This window comes from Pseudophryne corroboree, chromosome 2 (genome assembly GCF_028390025.1).
Source record: "Pseudophryne corroboree isolate aPseCor3 chromosome 2, aPseCor3.hap2, whole genome shotgun sequence".
Classification (NCBI taxonomy): Eukaryota; Metazoa; Chordata; class Amphibia; order Anura; family Myobatrachidae; genus Pseudophryne; species Pseudophryne corroboree.
The window spans coordinates 33,652,862-33,676,990 of NC_086445.1; the positions used below are offsets into that span (position 1 = coordinate 33,652,862).

Consider the following 24,129-nt stretch of genomic DNA (forward strand, 5'->3'; position numbering starts at 1 on the left):
CAGCCTCCCTGAACATAAAAAACCTAACAAAAGTCTTTTTCAGAGAAACTCAGTAGAGCTCCCTGTAGTGCATCCAGTCTCACTGCGCACAATTCTAAAACTGGAGTCTGGAGGAGGGGCATAGAGGGAGGAGGAGCCAGTTCACACCCTTTGAAAGTCTTAAAGTGCCCGTGTCTCCTGCGGATCCCGTCTATACCCCATGGTTCTAATGGTGACCCCAGCATCCTCTAGGACGTATGAGAAATGCTGGTTCTAGCACCCTGCACCTGTCACATCCAGTGCAGTTCTCCTTTCCTGCCTGCGGTGTCGCTCTCTGATCTGGTGCTTCTAGCACACCCGGGTACAGACCATAACACATGCATATGGGAATCTACCGAGACATTCTAGAAGCTGAGACACAAAAATATTATAGGTGCTCACTCTGCGATCATTCTAGAATTATCTCCCTCCGTATATAAGCGATTGGCCGCTGTCAGGTGACAGTTGAGCGGTTCTCATTGTCCATTGTGTTTTTCTTATTTCTCAATACGTGTATCTCAAACATTAGGTTGGTCTATGGCTGCGCAGACTGGACACCGGTAGTGACTCAGACGCCATGTTTTTGCACATACGTGGTGGCAGCCATCAGCAGATACACGCCCCAAAAACGGCCATGACACACCCACGTTTTCCTAACCACTCCCCATAAACTCCCCGCTAACTCCAAATGGTCACTTTCCCATGAAGTCCCCATTGCGAGTGGGATCGCAGCGGCACCTTCATGCATTTACAGTCTGCTGATAATCGCTCTGTTGCACGATAATTGCCCATTGCGTACAAACACGAATATGACCCATAATACAAATAAAATAATTTATTATATAAAATACATTAATCTATTTTGCAGTTGATTCTTCAATATGTAATATTACACAACGCCTGTATCTGAAAGTTTCTGCGTCTAGATCACAAAAGACTTTTCCCGGGAGTGAATCCTCTGATGTCGGAAGAGATTTGAGCTGTCGGAAAAGCAGCGTCCGCACTCAAAACACACGAACGGCCTCTCCCCGGTGTGGATGCGCTGATGCTTCATGAGGCTGGATCCCTGGACGAAACGCTTGCCGCATTGTGCGCAGTTAAACGGCTTCTCGCCGGAGTGTATCCGCTTATGCGTAACCAGGGCCGATCTTTCCGCAAAACACCTCCCGCACTCCGGGCAGGAGAACGGTTTCTCCCCGGTGTGAGTTCTCTTATGGGACAGGAGGCGCGACCGCCGGTTGAACGATTTACCACAGTGAGAGCAACCGAAGGATTTCGCCTCCGTGTGAAATTGCTGGTGCGCGATAAACATCAATTCGGTATCAAAATACAGTCCGCACACTGAGCAAGAAAACAGACGGCCGGCGCTGTGCGTCTCCTGATGGGCGACGAGGTCGGAATAACGGGCGTATAGTCTCTGACACTCCGGGCACTGGTGCATCTTCTCAGGATAGCACAAGGAGGCAAGTGGGCCTGTTGGCGACACGAGAGAGACAATCACTGGTGGGTTTATTATACAAATTCTGCGGGTCTTAAAGTTAATACTGTCATTCACAGAACGCTGGCGTTGGTCTACAGTCGCCCAGTTCAGGGTGTATTACTAACGAAGTGACGGCGGAGTGACATTCTGCTTCCGTTTACAACTGCAACACGGAAGCAGCCATCTTTCTTTTTACACTACTAGAACGTTGCTGAGTCTGTCTCCCTTGCCGGTATAACTAGATGACTGGCATTAAGGAGAAACTACCGATAAGCGGAACGTTACAGCGATGGCTACATTTACTTTACACTTCTATACAAGATCCCAACCTGTCCAGGGAATCCATCTTATAATACAGGACTATGCAACGCCCGGCACTCCAGCTGCTGCAGATCCACACATCCCAGCACGCCTGCCAGTTTAGCTGTTAGGGCGTGCTAAAAGCGTGGTAGGGCATTCTCGGATGTGTGGTTCTACAACAGCTGGAGTGACACATGTTGCATCACAGTGAGATGATGCATCCTCCCGCACATGTACTACTGCCTGAAAGGGGGCTCATCCTCCAGCCATATCTTCCAGTCCCGGCGCTGTGGGATGTACTCGCGTTTTTGTTCAGAATCATAGCGACTGTGACAGCCGTACACGGCTGCTAGACTCAGCCTATAGAGATTCCTCTCATTCACCATGAAGCAGTAAGGGGAATTCTATATGGAGAAGGGACAGAGTAGGGGGGAGTGAAAGTCGCCAAATTCTACAAACTCACAACACTCCTCTGAACGTTCTGGTGATAAAAGGTAAACGTACCCTGGGAAGACAGATGTACTAAGCTCATCACTGCATAGACCCCGTCCTTAGTCCTCTTCCCATCTCTCAGCCCTACAGCCTGTATCCGCATCTGTAATCATTGCCTGCGAGCAGCAGAGCAGCCCGACCCCCCTCTTACCCGGCAACCAGCTCCCGACAGTATGACAATGTTCTCCTAACACGGGAACTGCTTACTTGTATAGAAGGGGCTTACACCCCGATACAGCCATTCAGACCTCTCTACTCCTTTACAAATAAGCAGACTGTGATACGATAGGCGTCATGTTATCTTGGTTTAAGTCATATTACAGAACAGGGAGCTGCAATAGGAGCGTCTCACACCCAGAACAGCCGCCATGCACAGTCTATGATCTCCCATTCTGTCCGGCAATGTGATAGATGTCACATTATAGAAGAGCGAGCATCACTGACCTGCACTGGACTCTGGGAGAAATTCCTGCAGCCCCCGATGATCACCAGCATCCAGCTCTACACCGGCCTCAGTTCCTGTGTATGACAATAAGCAGACAGTGTTACACACAGACATACACGCTTCAAATATGGCAGCAAATAAGGAGTTTTTACGAAATGCGCATACGTAGAAGTGAATGGACGGATGCTGACTGGATCTCTCCTTGCATGGGCGTTACAGGCTGTGTTTGAAAAAATAAGAATTTACTCACCGGTAATTCTATTTCTCGTAGTCCGTAGTGGATGCTGGGGACTCCGTAAGGACCATGGGGAATAGACGGCTCCGCAGGAGACTGGGCACATCTAAAGAAAGATTTAGGTCTATCTGGTGTGCACTGGCTCCTCCCCCTATGACCCTCCTCCAAGCCTCAGTTAGGACACTGTGCCCGGAAGAGCTGACACAATAAGGAAGGATTTTGAATCCCGGGTAAGACTCATACCAGCCACACCAATCACACCGTATAACTCGTGATAGGAACCCCGGTTAACAGTATGATAACAATGGAGCCTCTGAACAGATGGCTCGCAATAACAACCCGATTTGTGTAACAATAACTATTTACAAGTATTGCAGACAATCCGCACTTGGGATGGGCGCCCAGCATCCACTACGGACTACGAGAAATAGAATTACCGGTGAGTAAATTCTTATTTTCTCTGACGTCCTAGTGGATGCTGGGGACTCCGTAAGGACCATGGGGATTATACCAAAGCTCCCAAACGGGCGGGAGAGTGCGGATGACTCTGCAACACCGAATGAGAGAACTCCAGGTCCTCCTCAGCCAGGGTATCAAATTTGTAGAATTTTGCAAACGTGTTTGCCCCTGACCAAGTAGCAGCTCGGCAAAGTTGTAAAGCCGAGACCCCTCGGGCAGCCGCCCAAGATGAGCCCACCTTCCTTGTGGAATGGGCTTTTACAGATTTAGGCTGCACCCAACCCAGTTTGTTGGGTGCATACAGGATAAACAGCGAGTCAGTTTTCCTGACTCCAGCTGTCCTGGAAACATACATTTTCAGGGCCCTGACTACGTCCAGTAACTTGGAATCCTCCAAGTTCCTAGTAGCCGCAGGCACCACAATAGGCTGGTTCAAGTGAAACGCTGATACCACCTTCGGGAGAAACTGAGGACGAGTCCTCAACTCTGCCCTATCCATATGGAAAATCAGATAAGGGCTTTTATAGGACAAAGCCGCCAATTCTGACACACGCCTGGCCGAAGCCAGAGCCAACAGCATGACCATTTTCCACGTGAGATATTTCAAATCCACAGTCTTAAGTGGTTCAAACCAATGTGATTTCAGGAACTCCAAAACCACATTGAGATCCCAAGGTGCCACTGGGGGCACAAAAGGAGGCTGAATACGCAGAACTCCTTTGACAAAAGTCTGAACTTCAGGCAGTGAAGCCAGTTCTTTCTGGAAGAAAATCGACAGGGCCGAAATCTGGACCTTAATGGACCCCAATTTGAGGCCCAACGTCACCCCTGCTTGCAGGAAATGCAGGAATCGCCCCAGTTGAAATTCCTCCGTTGGGGCCTTCCTGGCCTCACACCAAGCAACATATTTCCGCCAAATGCGGTGATAATGTTTTGCGGTGACATCCTTCCTGGCTTTGATCAGGGTAGGGATGACTTCCTCCGGAATGCCCTTTTCCTTCAGGATCCGGTGTTCAACCGCCATGCCGTCAAACGTAGCCGCGGTAAGTCTTGGAACAGACAGGGCCCCTGCTGTAGCAGGTCCTGTCTGAGCGGCAGAGGCCAAGGGTCCTCTGAAAGCATCTCTTGAAGTTCCGGGTACCAAGCTCTTCTTGGCCAATTCGGAACCACGAGTATAGTTTTCACTCCTCGCCTTCGTATTATTCTCAGTACCTTGGGAATGAGAGGCAGAGGAGGAAACACATAAACCGACTGGTACACCCACGGTGTTACTAGAGCGTCCACATCGATCGCCTGAGGGTCCCTTGACCTGGCGCAATATCTTTTTAGCTTTTTGTTGAGGCGGGACGCCATCATGTCCACCTGTGGTCTTTCCCACCGGTTTACCAGCATGTGGAAGACTTCTGGATGAAGTCCCCATTCTCCCGGGTGGAGGTCGTGTCTGCTGAGGAAGTCTGCTTCCCAGTTGTCCACTCCCGGAATGAACACTGCTGTCAGTGCTAACACATGATTTTCCGCCCATCGGAGAATCCTTGTGGCTTCTGCCATTGCCCTCCTGCTTCTTGTGCCGCCCTGTCTGTTTACATGGGCGACCGCCGTGATGTTGTCTGATTGGATCAGTACCGGCTGGTTCTGAAGCAGGGGCCTTGCTTGGCTTAGGGCATTGTAAATGGCCCTTAGCTCTAGAATATTTATGTGAAGCGAAATCTCCTGATTTGACCACAGTCCTTGGAAATTTCTTCCCTGTGTGACTGCGCCCCAGCCCCGAAGGCTGGCATCCGTGGTCACCAGGACCCAGTCCTGTATTCCGAATCTGCGGCCCTCTAGTAGATGAGCCCTCTGCAGCCACCACAGCAGCGACACCCTGGTCCTTGCCGACAGGGTTATCCGCTGTTGCCTCTGGAGATGGGACCCGGACCATTTGTCCAACAGGTCCCACTGGAAAGTCCTTGCGTGGAACCTTCCGAATGGAATTGCTTCGTACGAAGCTACCATTTTTCCCAGGACTCGTGTGCATTGATGTACCGACACCTGTCCCGGTTTTAGGAGGTCTCTGACTAGAGATGACAACTCCTCGGCTTTTTCCACTGGAAGAAACACTTTTTTTCTGGTCTGTGTCCAGAATCATTCCCAGGAACAGAAGACGTGTCGTCGGGACCAGCTGTGACTTTGGAATATTGAGAATCCAGCCGTGCTGTTGTAGCACTTCCCGAGAAAGTGCTACCCCCACTACCAACTGTTCCTTGGACCTCGCCTTTATCAGGAGATCGTCCAAGTACGGGATAATTAAAACTCCCTTCTTGCGAAGGAGTATCATCATTTCGGCCATTACCTTGGTAAAGACCCTCGGTGCCGTGGATAACCCAAACGGCAGCGTCTGTAACTGATAGTGTCAGTCCTGTACCACAAATCTGAGGTACTCCTGGTGAGGAGGGTAAATGGGGACATGCAGGTACGCATCCTTGATGTCCAGGGAGACCATGTAATCCCCCTCGTCCAGGCTCGCAATAACCGCCCTGAGCGATTCCATCTTGAATCCTGATATAAGTGTTCAAGGATTTTAAATTTAAGATGGGTCTCACCGAACCGTCCGGTTTCGGTACCACAAACATTGTGGAATAGTAACCCTTCCCTTGCTGAAGGAGGGGTACCTTGACAATCACTTGCTGTGAATACAGTTTTTGGATAGCCACCAACACTGCCTCCCTGGCAGAGGGAGTTGCTGGTAAGGCAGATTTTAGAAAACGGCGGGGGGGGGGGGACGTCTCGAATTCCAGCCTGTACCCCTGAGATACTACTTGAAGGGCCCAGGGATCCACCTGTGAGAGAGCCCACTGTGTGCTGAAATTTCTGAGACGGGCCCCCACCGTACCCGGATCCGCCTGTGAAGCCCCAGCGTCATGCTGTGGACTTACCGGACGCGGGGGAGGACTTTTGCTCTTGGGAACTGGCTGTATGCTGCAGCTTTTTCCCTCTACCTTTGCCTCTCGGCAGAAAGGATGCGCCTCGAGCCCTCTTGTGTTTGTGGGGCCGAAAGGACTGTACTTGATAATACGGTGCCTTTTTTTGCTGTGGGGTAGCCTGTGGCAAAAATGTCGATTTCCCAGCCGTAGCTGTGGAAACGAGGTCTGAAAGACCATCCCCAAACAGTTCCACCCCCTTATAAGGCAAAACTTCCATGTGCCTTTTTGAATCGGCATTGCCTGACCACTGCCGAGTCCATAACCCCCTTCTGGCGGCAATGGACATTGCGCTTATTTTTGATGCCAGCCGGCAAATATCCCTCTGTGCATCACGCATGTATAAGACAGCGTCCTTTATATGCTCTACTGTCAGCAAAATAGTGTCCCTATCCAGGGTATCAATATTATCCGACAGGGAATCTGACCACGCAGCAGCAGCACTGCACATCCATGCTGATGCAATCGCTGGTCGCAATATAATGCCCATGTGTGTATATATAGCTTTTAGGGTAGCCTCCTGCTTTCTATCAGCAGGATCCTTTAGGGCGGCCGTATCCGGAGACGGTAGTGCCACCTGTTTTGATAAACGTGTAAGCGCTTTATCTACCCTAGGGGACGTTTCCCAACGTGACCTATCCTCTGGCGGGAAAGGGTACGCTGCCAATAACCGTTTAGAAATTATCAATTTCTTATCGGGGGAAGTCCAGGCTTCCTCACACACCTCATTTAATTCCTCAGATGCAGGAAAAACTACTGGTAGTTTTTTCTCACCGAACATAATACCCTTTTTTGTGGTACCTGGGGTACTATCAGAAATGTGTAATACATTACGGGTGGACCTATTGGAGGGTACACTAGTCTCATCGTCGTCGACACTGGAGTCGGTATCCGTGTCGACATCTGTGTCTGTTATCTGAGGTAGCGGGCGTTTTTAGAGCCCCCCATGACATTTGAGACGCTGGAACAGTCACAAGCTGAGTAGCCGGCTGTCCTATGTCGTCAAACCTTTTATGTAAGGAGCTGACACTGTCACGTAATTCCTTCCATAAGTCCATCCACACAGGTGTCGACCCCTCAGGGGGTGACAACACATTTACAGGCATTTGCTCTGCCTCCACATAATTTTCCTCATCATACATGTCGACACAGCGGTACCGACACACAGCACACACACAGGGAATGCTCTGACAGAGGACAGGACCCCACAAAGCCCTTTGGGGAGACAGAGGGAGAGTATGCCAGCACACACCAGAGCGCTATATACCACAGGGATATCACCTATAAAGAGTGTTTTCCCTTATAGCTGCATATATATATTATACTGCGCCTAAATTTGTGCCCCCCCTCTCTTTTTTACACTTTCTGTAGTGCAGGACTGCAGGGGAGAGCCAGGGAGCGATCCTTCCAGCGGAGCTGTGAGGGAAAATGGCGCCAGTGTGCTGAGGGAGATGGCTCCGCCCCTTTTTCGGCTGGCTTTCTCCCACTTTTTGTGTTATTCTGGGAGGGGTAATTTACACCTATATAGCCTCTGGGGTTATATATGGTGTCAGTTTTGCCAGCCAAGGTGTTAATATTGCTGCTCAGGGCGCCCCCCCCCCCAGCACCCATCAGTGACCGGAGTGTGAGGTGTGCATGAGGAGCAATGGCGCACAGCTGCAGTGCTGTGCGCTACCTTGGAGAAGACAGAAGTCTTCAGCCGCCCATTTTCCGGACCACCTTCTTGCTTCTGGCTCTGTAAGGGGGACGGCGGCGCGGCTCCGGGAACGGACGACGAGGTCGGGTCCTGTGTGCGATCCCTCTGGAGCTAATGGTGTCCAGTAGCCTAAGAAGCCCAAGCTAGCTGCAAGCAGGTAGGTTCGCTTCTTCTCCCCTTAGTCCCTCGTTGCAGTGAGCCTGTTGCCAGCAGATCTCACTGTAAAATAAAAAACCTAAAATATACTTTCTTTCTAGGAGCTCAGGAGAGCCCCTAGTGTGCATCCAGCTCAGCCGGGCACAGAAATCTAACTGAGGCTTGGAGGAGGGTCATAGGGGGAGGAGCCAATGCACACCAGATAGACCTAAATCTTTCTTTAGATGTGCCCAGTCTCCTGCGGAGCCGTCTATTCCCCATGGTCCTTACGGAGTCCCCAGCATCCACTAGGACGTCAGAGAAATGACAGTTAGGAGCTGTTTGGCTGGTACTTTATCTCCCTACTTTATCTCACTCCAAGGCTTAGTACATAAACCCCTATATCTGGCTTCCGCGGCTTCCCACAATTACAACCACTTTATGCCCGACTGTTACACTCAACAATTGCAAGAGGGGAATGCAGCCACACTCGTCAGCCACAACTACTTTGCTTTGTGGCTGCTGGGATAACAACTACAGAGCGCGGCAACCACAGCTGGACACGCTCACCGGCTCTTACTGCCACCTAGAGGCTGCGAGCACCAGCAGTCCCCCCTGTACATTACATACTACGCAGCGCTGGTTTGCACAGTGTATTGAGGCTTCTTCTTTTAAAACTTTTATGTTGTTTTTCTGAACTTTTATACGTTTTGATTGTGGCAGAAAACACTACAAATCTCAAGAGTCTGTGAAGGCGACGTAATGGCGGCATCAACCTTCTCTGCATGATTAGATTACTGTCTTCTATTTAGACTCTCACCTGGGCTGATCTCAGCAGGAACGGCCTCTTCCTTACACTGCCGGTGATACATCACGTGTCCCGGCTCATCCTGTCATACAAGAACATGTGTCACATACGTGTCCCACCCACACGTTACACAGGACATCTCTATAGGAGTCACAAACACAGGGCGGGGACATGGGAATAACACAATATCCTGCAATGTGAGGAGCGGATGTGTGAGGAGGAGAGGTCAGAGCAGGTTCCTCTACCTGATATTCCTGTGTCACAGTCCTGTTCTCTTCCTCTATACAGCCCGGAGAGTACAGAGGGGTCTCACAGGGGTCTGCGGGAGTTCTAGAGCTGCATCCACCTGCGGGGAATGGTAGAGAATTCCATTATACTGTGTTTAATCAACCATTTGAATGTACAAGAATAGATTGTGTTCAGCGCTCCTCTCAGTGCAGCTTTTTCACCTGGTGACTGTCAGCCCTAGACAACCAGAAGAAAAACCCCACAGAAGCAGCGGACACATTCCAGACATCAGTGTGTGAATCTTGCTTTATTTTCCCATTGTCGGATCTCAGTCTGAAATAAAGTTGCAGCATCTGGTACTTCAGACCACTCAGATGACAGAGAGATCGGAAGAGAGGACACATCAGGCTGCTCCGCCCCCACCCCAGTGACCACCCTCTCCTGTCATCCCACCGGCAGCAGGCAACCACCCCCAGCAGAGAACTCCAGTCAGACTCGGAGGAACAGGGGAACCAGCTCTATCTGAGCATGTGAATAAGGCATGACTAAGTGTAGCCTGTGTGTAAATATGTATGTGCGTGGATTGGGGGGGGGGGGGGGGGTGTTTGATGAGGGAAAAGAAGCAGAAGCGTGAGCGGGAAGGAGGGGAGCACTGACCACAGACAGTATGGGATGTGTCTGTGGACGGGAAACACACATTCAATACCCACTGCCTCTCACTAGTCCCCCAATGCCTCCCATTGCTACTCCTGCCATCCTCTTCCACCCTCTCACCAACCGCTCCTCTCCTGTCCCCCTTCACCTCACCCCTGTCACCCACCACCTCTCCCGCTACCACCCTGCACCTCTACCGTTCACCCTCCGCCTCTCCCGTTTCCCCCACCTCTCCCCTATCACCCTCAAAACCTTCACAGGGATATAAACGGAACATTCGCATGAATATATTAAAAAACACACGCAGGGTAGGGACTGTGAAAGGAGCTTGTCCCTGCGATCACATTAGCGGGCACTTCTGCTTTGTGCCACTGTGAATGCACGGTCTGCAGACCACACGTGTGGCGGCCAATCTGGGGTAACTTGATGGGGTCCTGTAATAATTATTATTGTTGGACGTGGTCTCAGAGCAAAACATGCTGTAAGACATTATAGTTACAAATAATTAATACAAAGTAACGTTTGTTACATAACACGATGAAAAATGGGTTTTGATTCTATATATTTCGTCCATGGGCTTGTATATTGTGTACAATTATATGTTACATTTTTTGTTTATCCACTATATACCCCAATCCCGCTGCTGTCTCACCTGAGCTGGTGGGATCAGGGACGGGCTCCTCTTCCTTACACTGCGGGTGATACACCCCGTGTCCCGGCTCAGCCTGTCATACAAGGACAGAAATATTATTACACCGAGCGTCTATACCAGGAGGATACACAGGATAACATTATGATAATTTCCAAGCGACTGCACGCGCCTCGCCCTGCGTAAAGGACTACACTCGCCCTGCAGAAAGGGCTGCACGTGCCTCGCCCTGCATAAAGGGCTGTACCTCCAGTGAGTGCGCTAGCCGCTTCTGGAAGACAGCAGAAATTAGAACCGTTAAGGAAACTCAGGTTCTATCCGTTACTCAAGCAATGTTTCAGAAACAGTGGTAATGGGCAAACTGGAAACGTGACAATGGCGTGGCGGCAGCAGGGACACTGGACCAGGAGTGGGGCGCCACCAGGCCCTTAGCAGGAGGATATACCGGACGTGTTGTCGCACACTACAACGTAGACAAATAAAACTGAACCCCAATAAATGACCCTGTCCAGCGTTTCCTGCGGGATACAATTAGATTTCATTCTAAGTTGCGATGATGTAATGGAGGCTCTGAGTAACCGTGGTCCGGAGTCCCCCGATTGGGTGAACGAGAGATCACTATCAGAAGGGATAATGAAGCCCGTACTTGAAGGATATTGCAAATCACAGAGGTGTCCATACATATATATAAGACACAGAGATCCTCCAAGACTTCTACTGCTCATAGGACCCCGACCTACGTATCAAACTGGTTACTAGAGGAAGGGAGGGCAAGCGGGGTGTCTAATGAAAGTGGAATAATACAAGGTGTATCGCATAACGCCGCCAGCCAATGAGAGAGGAGAACCAGCCGCTACCTGACAATATGGTGTGACGATCTTGTTCTCTTTCTTGATGCAATCCCGAGAGTACAGAGGGGTCCCACATCGGGGGTTAGTAGAGCTGCACTCACCTGCGGGGAGAACAGACAATGATAGAGATGTATCAGTACTGTGACATGGGATGTAGTTAAAATGCCGCCGGATGGGATCCGAGCGGTTGAAATACTGACTTTGAATCCCGAACAGCGGCATAACGGCGGCATCAAAACCCCGAAGGTGCTCGGGATCCCAGCGTCAAAATACAGACGCCTGGAATTCCAAATGTTCTTTAAGCAGGACGCACTCGCGTCCTGGGGGGGGTTGGTGGAATTATGGGTTTAGGCATTAAAAGGAGGGTTAGGGTGCAGGGACGAGAAGGGGATGGTTAGGGGAGGGATGGTTAGGGACTTTCAAGGGGAGGGTTAGGGTTAGGCACCACTGGGGAGGGTTAGGGTATGAGGCAGGGAAGGGTTAGGTTGAGACAGCGAGGAAGGGAGGGTTAGGCACCACCGGGGAGGGCTAGGGTAGGAGGCAGGGGAGGGTAAGGCATCATTAGGGAGGGTTAGGGTAGGAGGCAGGGGAGGGTTAGGTTGAGACAGCGAGGAAGGGAGGGTTAGGGTTAGGCACCACCGGGGAGGGTTAGGGTAGGAGGTAGGGGAGGGTTAGGGTTAGGCACCACCGGGGAGGGTTAGGTTTAGGCAGCGGGGAAGGGAGGGTTAGGCACTACCGGGGAGGGTTAGGGTAGGAGGCAGGGGAGGGTTAGGTTTAGGCAGCGGGGAAGGGAGGGTTAGGGTTAGGCACCACCGGGGAGGGGGAGGGTTCTGGTAGGAGGTAAGGGAGGGTTAGGTTTAGGCAGCGGGGAAGGGAGGGTTAGGGTTAGGCACCACCGGGGAGGGTTAGGTTTAGGCAGCGGGGAAGGGAGGGTTAGGCACTACCGGGGAGGGTTAGGGTAAGAGGCAGGGGAGGGTTAGGTTTAGGCAGCGGGGAAGGGAGGGTTAGGCACTACCGGGGAGGGTTAGGGTAGGAGGCAGGGGAGGGTTAGGTTGAGACAGCGGGGAAGGGAGGGTTAGGAACCACTGGGGAGGGTTAGGGATAGGCACCACCAGGGATGGTTAGGGTAGGAGGCATGGTAGAGTTAGGTTTAGGCAGCGGGGAAGGGAGGGTTAGGCACTACCGGGGAGGGTTAGGGTAAGAGGTAGGGGAGGGTTAGGTTTAGGCAGCGGGGAAGGGAGGGTTAGGCACTACCGGGGAGGGTTAGGGTAGGAGGCAGGGGAGGGTTAGGTTGAGACAGCAGGGAAGGGAGGGTTAGGGATCACTGGGGAGGGTTAGGGATAGGCACCACCAGGGAGGGTTAGGGTAGGAGGCATGGTAGAGTTAGGTTTAGGCAGCGGGGAAGGGAGGGTTAGGGTAGGAGGCAGGGGAGGATTATATTTAGGGAACGGGGAAGGGAGGGTTAGGGTTAGGCACCACCGGGGAGGGTTAGATTTAGGCAGCGGAGAAGGGAGGGTTAGGGTTAGGCACCATTAGGGAGGGTTAGGGTAGGAGGCAGGGGAGGGTTAGGTTTAGGCAGCGGGGAAGGGAGGGTTAGGGTTAGGCACCATTAGGGAGGGTTAGGGTAGGAGGCTGGGGAGGGTTAGGTGTAGGCAGCGGGGAAGGGAGGGTTAGGGTTAGGCACCATTAGGGAGGGTTAGGGTAGGAGGCAGGGGAGGGTTAGGTTTAGGCAGCGGGGAAGGGAGGGTTAGGCACCACCGGGGAGGGTTAGGGTAGGAGGAAGGGGAGGGTTAGGTTTAGGCAGCGGGGAAGTGAGGGTTAGGCACCACCGGGGAGGGTTAGAGTAGGAGGCAAGGGAGGGTTAGGTTGAGACAGCGGGGAAGGGAGGGTTAGGGACCACCGGGGAGGGTTAGGGTATGAGGCAGGGAAGGGTTAGGTTTAGGCAGCGGGGAAGTGAGGGTTAGGGTTAGGCACCACCGGGGAGGGATAGGGTAGGAGGCAGGGGAGGGTTAGGTTGAGACAGCGGGGAAGGGAGGGTTAGGGACCACTGGGGAGGGTTAGGCACCACCAGGGAGGGTTAGGGTAGGAGGCAGGGTAGAGTTAGGTTTAGGCAGCGGGGAAGGGAGGGTTAGGGTAGGAGGCAGGGGAGGATTGGATTTAGGGAACGGGGAAGGGAGAGTTAGGGTTAGGCACCATTAGGGAGGGTTAGGGTAGGAGGCAGGGGAGGGTTAGATTTAGGCAGCGGGGTAGGGAGGGTTAGGGTTAGGCACCATTAGGGAGGGTTAGGGTAGGAGGCAGGGGAGGGTTAGGTTTAGGCAGCGGGGAAGGGAGGGTTAGGGTTAGGCACCACCGGGGAGGGTTAGGGTAGGAGGCAGGGGAGGGTTAGGTGTAGGCAGCGGGGAAGGGAGGGTTAGGGTTAGGCACCATTGGGGAGGGTTAGGGTAGGAGGCAGGGGAGGGTTAGGTTTAGGCAGCGGGGAAGGGAGGGTTAGGCACCACCGGGGAGGGTTAGGGTAGGAGGCAGGGGAGGGTTAGGTTTAGGCAGCGGGGAAGGGAGGGTTAGGGTTAAGCACCACCGGGTAGGGTTAGGGTAGGAGGCAGGGAAGGGTTAGGGTGCTGTCGGGAATCTGATGGGCGGGATGTCACTGTCGGTATTCTGACATCCATTGGTATATCATGCTGAATCCTGTGAGATAATTATAGATGGCCGGTATGTATGTCACAGGATTCCGTCGTCTGCTTTCTCTAACGTCCTAAGTGGATGCTGGGGACTCCGTAAGGACCATGGGGAATAGCGGCTCCGCAGGAGACTGGGCACATCTAAAGAAAGCTTTAGGACTATCTGGTGTGCACTGGCTCCTCCCCCCATGACCCTCCTCCAAGCCTCAGTTAGATCTCTGTGCCCGAACGAGAAGGGTGCACACTAGGGGCTCTCCTGAGCTTCTTAGTGAAAGTTTTAGTTTAGGTTTTTTATTTTCAGTGAGACCTGCTGGCAACAGGCTCACTGCATCGAGGGATTAAGGGGAGAAGAAGCGAACTCACCTGCGTGCAGAGTGGATTGGGCTTCTTAGGCTACTGGACATTAGCTCCAGAGGGACGATCACAGGCCCAGCTTGGATGGGTCCCAGAGCCGCGCCGCCGGCCCCCTTACAGAGCCAGAAGGCAGAAGAGGTCCGGAAAATCGGCGGCAGAAGACGTCCTGTCTTCAACAAGGTAGCGCACAGCACTGCAGCTGTGCGCCATTGCTCTCAGCACACTTCACACTCCGGTCACTGAGGGTGCAGGGCGCTGGGGGGGGCGCCCTGAGACGCAATAATAAACACCTTGGATGGCAAAAAATGCATCACATATAGCTCCTGGGCTATATGGATGCATTTAACCCCTGCCAAAATACATAAAAAAACGGGAGATAAGGGGGCGGAGCCTATCTCCTCAGCACACTGGCGCCATTTTCCCTCACAGCTCCGTTGGAGGGAAGCTCCCTGGCTCTCCCCTGCAGTCACTACACTACAGAAAGGGTTAAAAAAGAGAGGGGGCACAAATTAGGCGCAGTATTAACTATACAGCAGCTATAAGGGGAAAAACACTTATATAAGGTTATCCCTGTATATATATAGCGCTCTGGTGTGTGCTGGCAAACTCTCCCTCTGTCTCAATTTCAGCGCGCAGTGGGCTCACTCGCAAGTAGACCCCTGGATCCTTCAGGTGATATCTCTGGGGTACAAATTAGAATTCGAGACGTCTCCCCCTCGCCGTTTCCTAAAGTCGGCTTTACCGATGTCTCCTTCTGACAGGGAGACAGTTTTGGAAGCCATTCACAAGCTGTATTCCCAGCAGGTGATAATCAAGATACCCCTCCTGCAACAGGGAACGGGGTATTATTCCACACTGTTGTGGTACCGAAGCCGGACGGCTCGGTGAGACCGATTCTAAATCTAAAATCTTTGAACACTTACATACAGAGGTTCAAATTCAAGATTGAGTCACTCAGAGCAGTGATTGCGAACCTGGAAGAAGGGGACTACATGATGTCTCGGGACATCAAGGATGCTTACCTTCATGTCAAAATTTACCCTTCTCACCAAGGGTACCTCAGGTTTATGGTACAGAACTGTCACTATCAGTTCAGACGCTGCCGTATGGATGGTCCACGGCACCCCGGGTCTTTACCAAGGTAATGGCCGAAATGATGATATTCCTTCAAAAGGAAGGGAATTTTAGTTATCCCTTACTTGGACAATTCCCTGATAAGGGTAAGATCCAGGGAACAGTTGGAGGTCGGTGTAGCACTATCTCAGGTAGTGTTGCTGCAGCACGGATGGATTCTCAATATTCCAAAATCGCAGCTGGTTCCGACGACTTGTCTTCTGTTCCTAGGGATGATCCTGGACACAGTCCAGAAAAAGGTGTTTCTCCCGGAGGAGAAAGCCAGGGAGTTATCCGAGCTAGTCAGGAACCTCCTAAAACCGAGCCAAGTCTCAGTGCATCAATGCACAAGGGTTCTGGGTAAAATGGTGGCTTCCTACGAAGCAATCCCATTCGGCAGATTCCACGCAAGAACTTTCCAGTGGGACCTGCTGGACAAATGGTCCGGGTCGCATCTTCAGATGCATCAGCGGATAACCCTGTCACCAAGGACAAGGGTGTCCCTCCTGTGGTGGTTGCAGAGTGCTCATCTTCTAGAGGGCCGCAGATTCGGCATTCAGGACTGGGTCCTGGTAACCACGGATGCCAGCCTGCGAGGCTGGGGAGCAGTCACACAGGGAAGGAATATCCAGGACTTATGGTCAAGCCTGGAGACATCACTTCACATAAATATCCTGAAGCTAAGGGACATTTACAATGCTCTAAGCTTAGCAAGACCTCTGCTTTAAGGTCAGCCGGTGTTGATCCAGTCGGACAACATCACGGCAGTCACCCACGTAAACAGACAGGGTGGCACAAGAAGCAGGAGTGCAATGGCAGAAGCTGCAAGGATTCTTCGCTGGGCGGAAAATCATGTGATAGCACTGTCAGCAGTATTCATTCCGGGAGTGGACAACTGGGAAGCAGACTTCCTCAGCACGACCTCCACCCGGGAGAGTGGGGACTTCACCCAGAAGTCTTCCACATGATTATAAACCGTTGGGAAAAACTCGACAGGTATTGCGCCAGGTCCAGGGACCCTCAGGCAATAGCTGTAGACGCTCTGGTAACACCGTGGGTGTACCAGTCAGGGTATGTGTTCCCTCCTCTGCCTCTCATACCCAAGGTACTGAGATTGATAAGATGGTGAGGAGTAAGCACTATATTCGTGGCTCCGGATTGGCCAAGAAGGACTTGGTAACCGGAACTTCAAGAGATGCTCACGGAGGATCCGTGGCCTCTACCTCTAAGAAGGGACCTGCTCCAGCATGGACCCTGTCTGTTCCAAGACTTACCGCGGCTGCGTTTGACGGCATGGCGGTTGAACGCCGGATCCTGAAGGAAAAAGGGCATTCCGGATGAAGTCATCCCTATCCTGATCAAAGCCAGGAAGGATGTAACCGCAAAAACATTATCACCGCAATTGGCGAAAATATGTTGCGTGGTGCGAGGCCAGTAAGGCCCGACGGTGGAAATTCAACTGGGTCGATTCCTACATTTCCTGCAAACAGGAGTGTCTATGGGCCTGAAATTGGGGTCCATTAAGGTTCAAATTTCGGCCCTGTCAATTTTCTTCCAAAAAGAACTAGCTTCAGTCCCTGAAGTTCAGACGTTATAAAAGGGGTACTGCATATACAGCCTCCTTTTGTGCCTCCAGTGGCACTTTGGGATCTCAATGTAGTTTTGGGTTCTAAAAGTCACATTGGTTTGAACCACTTAAATCTGTGGAGTTAAAATATCTCACATGGAAAGTGGTCATGCTGTTGGCCCTGGCCTGGGCCAGGCGCGTGTCAGAATTGGCGGCTTTATCCTGAAAAAGCCCTTATCTGATGTTCCATTCGGACAGGGCGAAATTGAGGACTCGTCCTCAGTTTCTCCCTAAGGTGGTTTCAGCGTTTCACCTGAACCAACCTATTTGTGGTGCCTGCGGCTACTAGGGACTTGGAGGACTCCAAGTTGCTAGACGTTGTCAGGGCCCTGAAAATATATGTTTCCAGGAGGGCTGGAGTCAGGAAATCTGACTCGCTGTTTATCCTGTATGCACCCAACAAGCTGGGTGCTCCTGCTTCTAAGCAGACTATTGCTCGTTGGATTTGTAGTACAATTCAGCTTGCACATTCTGTGGCAGGCCTGCCACAGCCAAAAATCTGTAAATGCCCACTCCACAAGGAAGGTGGGCTCATCTTGGGCGGCTTCCCGAGGGGTCTCGGCTTTACAACTTTGCCGAGCAGCTACTTGGTCAGGAGCAAATACGTTTGTAAAATTCTACAAAATTGATATCCTGGCTGAGGAGGACCTGGAGTTCTCTCATTTGGTGCTGCAGAGTCATCCGCACTCTCCCGCCCGTTTGGGAGCTTTGGTATAATCCCCATGGTCCTTACGGAGTCCCCAGCATCCACTTAGGACGTTAGAGAAAATAAGAATTTACTTACTGATAATTCTATTTCTCATAGTCCGTAGTGGATGCTGGGCGCCCATCCCAAGTGCGGATTGTCTGCAATACTTGTACATAGTTATTGTTACAAAAATCGGGTTATTATTGTTGTGAGCCATCTTTCAGAGGCTCCTCTGTTATCATGCTGTTAACTGGGTTCAGATCACAGGTTATACGGTGTGATTGGTGTGGCTGTTATGAGTCTTACCCGGGATTCAAAATCCTTCCTTATTGTGTACGCTCGTCCGGGCACAGTATCCTAACTGAGGCTTGGAGGAGGGTCATGGGGGGAGGAGCCAGTGCACACCAGATAGTCCTAAAGCTTTCTTTAGATGTGCCCAGTCTCCTGCGGAGCCGCTATTCCCCATGGTCCTTACGGAGTCCCCAGCATCCACTACGGACTATGAGAAATAGAATTATCGGTAAGTAAATTCTTATTTTTTACCTTCAAGGAGAAAGTTCAGTTACTACATTTTGATGTATTGGAAAGTCAGCTCTCCATAAGGTTCGGGTGAAGTAACAGCTGTTTAAGGGATCCCTAGATGGATAAAGGAGAGAGGATGGGCCTCCATTCCTGGGACCCAATTAGTGTCCCCAGGCCACCCAGCCTGCACCCGCTGGAAAAGAGTGCGATAGAATTCTCTGTATGTTTCACTACCTGGGGAAAGAGCCTAGGAGACTGAGCAGAGATACTCCTAATGGGATTATGAGACAAACCTTTCTGCAACTACTGTGTCTGCAGTTAGACACTAGCGTGGTCGCCCATGGCAACCAATCATATCTCAGCTATGACTTGTCTAGTACAGTCTATAAAATGAGAGCTGGAATCTGATTGGATGCTCTGTCTTTGCAGAATTAGCGAGTAGAGGGATGGAGAGAGGTGGCTGAAAGTACATCAAGCAAGATAACAAAAAAACACACACACATACACACCCTGAGAAACGTCCTCTTACCCACTGAGTCACGCAGCTGCGGAGGGTCCATTACAACGTCCTTGTGTCCGCCTGAATAGTCCCACTCTGTCACAGAGAACGAGACCTCCACATCCTTACACTTCCCAGGCACCTGCAGCATAGGAGAGCTGGTCACATGACTTACCCCCACACCTAGGAGTACCGTGTAATAGATTCCACTGCAGGGCACAATGGCAGACGATGGGTCAGGGATCAATTACCGAGTGCGTCCTGACCAATCATCAGTGCTCCAGTGATGTATCAGTATTGTTACACTCCAGCACAACATAAATCAGTCACCAATCAAACGCCCTTATAGCAATTATTAAAACACAACAAAAGAACAAACAAAAACAAATAGTGTTCTCCCTGGGAATATACAGCTATATGTACAATGAGAGCGCTCACCTTTCCTGTCTCTCTGTGATATACCTCAGTAGGTGGCTGGATATTCTGGTCACGGTTCCTCTCCCCTGTTGGCGCATGAGGCGGAGCCTCTGTGTTTGGACTCTGGGTGCCGCTGCTTCTGTCTGACACAGGGGGCCCGCTGATGTCTGTCACCTGGTCACCCGACTTTCTCACAACAATGAAATCCTATGAGAGAACCAATATGTAAGATGCCGCCCTATGTATATAATACAGTAACACCCTCATATACAGCAAGCTAACCCCAGCTGTATATAGGCGGATAGCAGCCCTGCACCATCTCTGTGTAACACAGGCTGTGCTGTATATATGGCTGTAACCATAAGAGGCAGAAGACACACACAGAGGGATCTGCCTGCTCCTACCCACAATTCCTGGGGGCCACTGCTGTATCTCTGTGGGAAAATGTCACTTTATAGCATAAACCCCTGAAGAAGACTTGTCATGTATAACAGACGTGTGACACGAAAGTGACGCCTCTTATAGCCATACACAGGAGAGAGTGGAAGACAGAGGGAAATGGCGGCGACCTGTACTGTGTGTTGTACAACTAGCATGGTGGGAGGAAGAAGTATATCATACAGTACACCGACTGCCCACACATGATGGAAGTAGCCAACTGGGGATCTGAATAAATATATATGAGAATGTCGCCAGTGACATCACAGAGACATGAGGCATATCTCACACTTGGTGCCTCGTGCCTCAGAGCTGTCATCCATTCATAGTGAGTTGATGGGTTACAGGGCAATAAGTACTTGTTCAGTACACAAAATGGCTGCCTGCATGGTATACTGACAAGAGGTGCACTATAATGGAAAGCATGCCAGCTGCTACTACCCCGGGCACTGTGCCCCTGTAGTTCCGCTAGTAAATAGAACAGTGAGGTATCTAGCGCCTCTCACCTCTCTAGTCAGCAGACAGATAATCTCCATGGTGAGACTCAGCAGCTTGTCTATGATCAGGTCTTTGTTTCTGTCACTCAGTAGCGAGTGCCGGATATGTTCCAGGACCGGAACCTCCATGGCTGGTCTTCAGGTGACGTCTCCTAAGGGAAGGGAATACAATGTTCTGTCAGCACCATATATGTAATTTGCTCCCATAGTCTCTGCCACATAGAGGGAGCCGCATCGCCCATCTATTCCGGGCACAGAAGACATCAGGGTCACTTACTGCACTATACACCATCTGTAATGTAGGAATTATGGGATTTCCCCGCAGCTCCTGAGTGTAACAAAAGCATGGAGGCCTCTTATAGCGTCCTCTAACATGGCCGCATCATCAGCTCTTCTCCGGCAGCCATTTTACTTTTCTTTTATAAGAAGCTTAAATCTACAAATCTATATGGACTTGTATATGGTGGGGGAGGCGTGGCCAGTGGGGGATACGCAGCGCGATATACGCTGTAACTGCTGGCTCTGCTATATACCCTGTATAACAAAACAAGCATCTAGCATCTGTGATGCCCCCTACAGATAATATGCCACACTGTAATGCCCACAATAGATACTATGCCACCAGAGGACATTCAGTCATACCCCTCTACATTCCAGTCCAGAGTCTTCCTATGTCCTTATACTGTGCATTGTGCGTCTTTGTAGAAGACGAGCACTGTGCAATGATCACCATCCTGGTCTATAGCCCGACCATTGTGGTTATTCTCTTCCCCCCTCTGAGGATAAAAGCACCAGTACTGTTTGTAGTTTCTTATTCTGGAGACTTAATGACGCCTTATCATAGCTGGATATGGAAATCCCCATCTTACATCGTGCAGTCACCAGAGACTCTCCTCCTGACAGGTATATAGGTGTCTGTGTTCTGGGCTCCCTCAGTCACACATATGGGACACCCCTATACTGTACTCACCCTACATGTACCCCACCCCCATTGCCAGGCATAGGGAGGGATGGCCATTCGGTGGGACAGCATCCATCTTTGAATGATGTGGGAATGTCATGTCTGCTTGTAATGCAGGAGAGGATCAGTAACATTTTTACATAGAAAACGGATATTATTTTGGCACACGTCTCATTAGAGGTTATAGATTGCGCAGTTAAAATAAAAAATGAAAAGACAGTGGATGCACAGTGGATGCAGATCATCACATCGCTGCCGATGGATGATTTTTAGATTGATTTTATTAAAACATCGCATCTCCAGAATCAATTTAAAAATAAAATAAAAATTGGGCACAAACGTCGACCTTTTTATATAATCAGAGAGCGAAGCCCACTCTGACCTCAGCGCGAGGTGCGAGGGAATCTGCAGATGGAGGCAGCGTAAATCTCCTCTGTGCACACACACACCTGTCCTGGGTATATTGCTGGGCGAGCGTCTGTGTAACGTGAGACACTGCACCATTTCCCCCCTTATACCGGCTAGAGCCATATTACAGACCACCAGGTCCTCCTGTAGCCCCGCAGTCCCAAGTCTCCTCACTCTCTCCTTACCGCCTTGTTGCCCCGTGTTACAGCGCTGTGACGCACACTAACCAGAGTCATGTACAGACAGGGAAGGAGAATCCCGGCATTGCAGGCGGCAGTTCCTGCACACAGTGCAGACTAGGTGACCCTAATAAGACACTGACACATTACACTCACCCCAATACAATCCCATTTACATCTCATTACACAGAGCCCCATCCCTGGTAATAACCAATTGCTGCTGAGCTGTCTCCTCTCTATGTATAGCCCTGGCCCCTGTGCTCATGTGACATGGGGGGAGGGGGGGTATAATGCCCTGCACCTGCCCTGTGCACCCTCATACAACATGAGCTATCTGCAGCTCATACCTTACCCTGCAGCAGGATGTGTCACCGGCTGATGGACAAACACTGTGCAAGCCTCTGTACACCAATGCGCCGCAAGGAATGCTGGGAGTTGTAGTCCTTCCCGGCACACACAGGTAGAACTACAACTCCCAGATAGGATGTACTCACGTGATGCGCCTTCTGCCGGTGCCCGGGAGACGGGTTGATGATGAACAATGAACAGCGGACACCCTAGTGACTGAGGGCTCTGTATGGGGACATATGGGGCGGCAGCCATGCTTCTGAAGACCAAGACTAACGGCTGCTAATAAGAAATGTAGCAGACAAAATGGCCGCCGCTGTCAGTCTGTCGCTGTGGCGCACAGTATTTGCCCGGGGACTTATCTATTCCTAATAGATTGTGATGGACCCAGGGGGTTATGGGAAAGGTCCTCTGCACGAAGAGAATCTAGACGCTACCGTACTATCTGTCAGCCCCTCTTGCCCATGTGTTCCCCTAGTGGCATTGATATTGTGTTGTCCTAGCTGCACTAACTGCATAATTCCGCATGGTGGCGCAATACAGGCAGCAGGATTACATGTGCAGTGATTACAGGCGGTGCTGCCTTAGTTTCCATCTGCTTTCACCTCATATGGTTTCCTGTATCCAGGTTGTCAGGTAGAGGTTTTTTTTTTTTTTCATCCGCAGCATATCCTCCAAACATTTTTGGATCAAAAAACAGTACACTTAAGGATAAAGAGGTGTGGCCACAAGAAAGGGGACGAGGCCATCGGAAAGGGGGCGTGAGACGAGTCAGCGCTGCTTCGGTTCCCCAGTGCTGATTAGGGATGGCCATCGGTGAGTTATCCAACGATGGTCGCCATCTATGGTACCATTGATGGATAACCTCGATGGTGTAAAACCATCTAGAAGGGATAAATCGATGATTTTACCAATCAATGGTCATCCCTGCATTACTGTGTAATGAAACGCGGGCCAATCAGAGCCCAGGCACGTGGCTTCTTGGTTGTCAGGGGCTAACCTCTGTGCCCTGACACTTTGAGATGATAGAAAACCCCAAAAAATAATTCAGTAGCGCTGAACCATCGATGGCGGGAAACCATCTGGTTCTCCCCCATCGAGGGTAAAAGTATTCAACGTCGGCCATAGACTATCGATGACTGTTTTAAGTGTGCCTAATATCCAGGAATATGCTAGATCAGCACTTTTTATGATACATTTCAGATTGGCTTTTGCACACTGAGAATTTAATGAGAATCTGGAGGATTCCATACCCTTAAGTCACAGATCCCTTCACGTTTTGTCAATGCTGTACTTTTCTGGAACACATACAAAGCCTGGCTGAATATTAATAAACATCTACAGAGCAACCCTAACATACCTTTATGGCGTAACCTAGCTTTCCCCCTTCTCTAGAAAACACGATAAATAAAATGTGGGCCAACAAGGCAATCTTAAAAATAAAGGATGCCATTGACCTGGGTGGCCATCTCTCCTTTTCCAAGCTCCAGAAAAAATTCCACCTCCCCCAATCACACTTAATGTTCCTACAATCCCGCCATTACATTCACTCATTGGACAACCCCTTTCCTGCAGCCCAAACCCTAAATGTTCATTCCATTACTCTTGTCTTTAGTTGCCTTAACATTCACTATTTACAATACAGTGCCAAAGTTTTAGGCAGGTGTGCAAAAAATGCTGCAATGTAATAAGAATAGTAGTAAGAATGATTTATAAAATAGAAGTGTTGTGGGCGTGGCCTGGTAGGCTGTGTGGAAGGACGCACACTATGTGAGCTCCTGCCTAGCGTCTGAATAACCCCCCCCCCCCCCCCCCAAAAAAAAAACACTCTCCAAAGGGTTATCAAAGCTCATTGTTCGACCCTGCAGGGCTTCCCACATGCCGTGCACCCGAGGGAGTAGGTTCGCGGAATCGGGGGACGCTCCTCTTGTCCTCACGGATTGCAGCCTTTTCTCTGCCTCCAAGTTGGGGCCTTGGTTATGCCAGAGAC

At 50.7% G+C, this 24,129-nt stretch overlaps 1 protein-coding gene across 4 annotated transcripts; it reads right to left on the minus strand.

The window, feature by feature from the left end:
* Nucleotides 1-859: 859 nt before the first annotated feature.
* LOC134995123 (oocyte zinc finger protein XlCOF8.4-like) lies at nucleotides 860-22,382 on the minus strand. 4 transcript variants are annotated; one of them, XM_063951058.1, is made up of 10 exons: nucleotides 22,286-22,382; nucleotides 20,253-20,395; nucleotides 19,330-19,515; nucleotides 18,922-19,033; nucleotides 11,417-11,511; nucleotides 10,563-10,635; nucleotides 9,274-9,374; nucleotides 9,041-9,110; nucleotides 2,735-2,809; nucleotides 860-1,491 (listed from the first exon to the last, which is right to left on the minus strand). In XM_063951058.1, exons 2-10 carry the CDS (start codon nucleotides 20,370-20,372, stop codon nucleotides 941-943), a joined length of 1,383 nt encoding a protein of 460 aa, XP_063807128.1. In that variant the 5' UTR covers nucleotides 20,373-20,395; nucleotides 22,286-22,382; the 3' UTR covers nucleotides 860-940. The 4 variants fall into 4 exon arrangements, with proteins under 4 accessions (XP_063807128.1, XP_063807127.1, XP_063807129.1 ...); XM_063951057.1 differs by lacking the exon at nucleotides 22,286-22,382 and adding an exon at nucleotides 22,144-22,276; XM_063951059.1 differs by lacking the exon at nucleotides 22,286-22,382 and adding an exon at nucleotides 22,139-22,276.
* Between the last annotated feature and the right edge of the window lie 1,747 nt (nucleotides 22,383-24,129).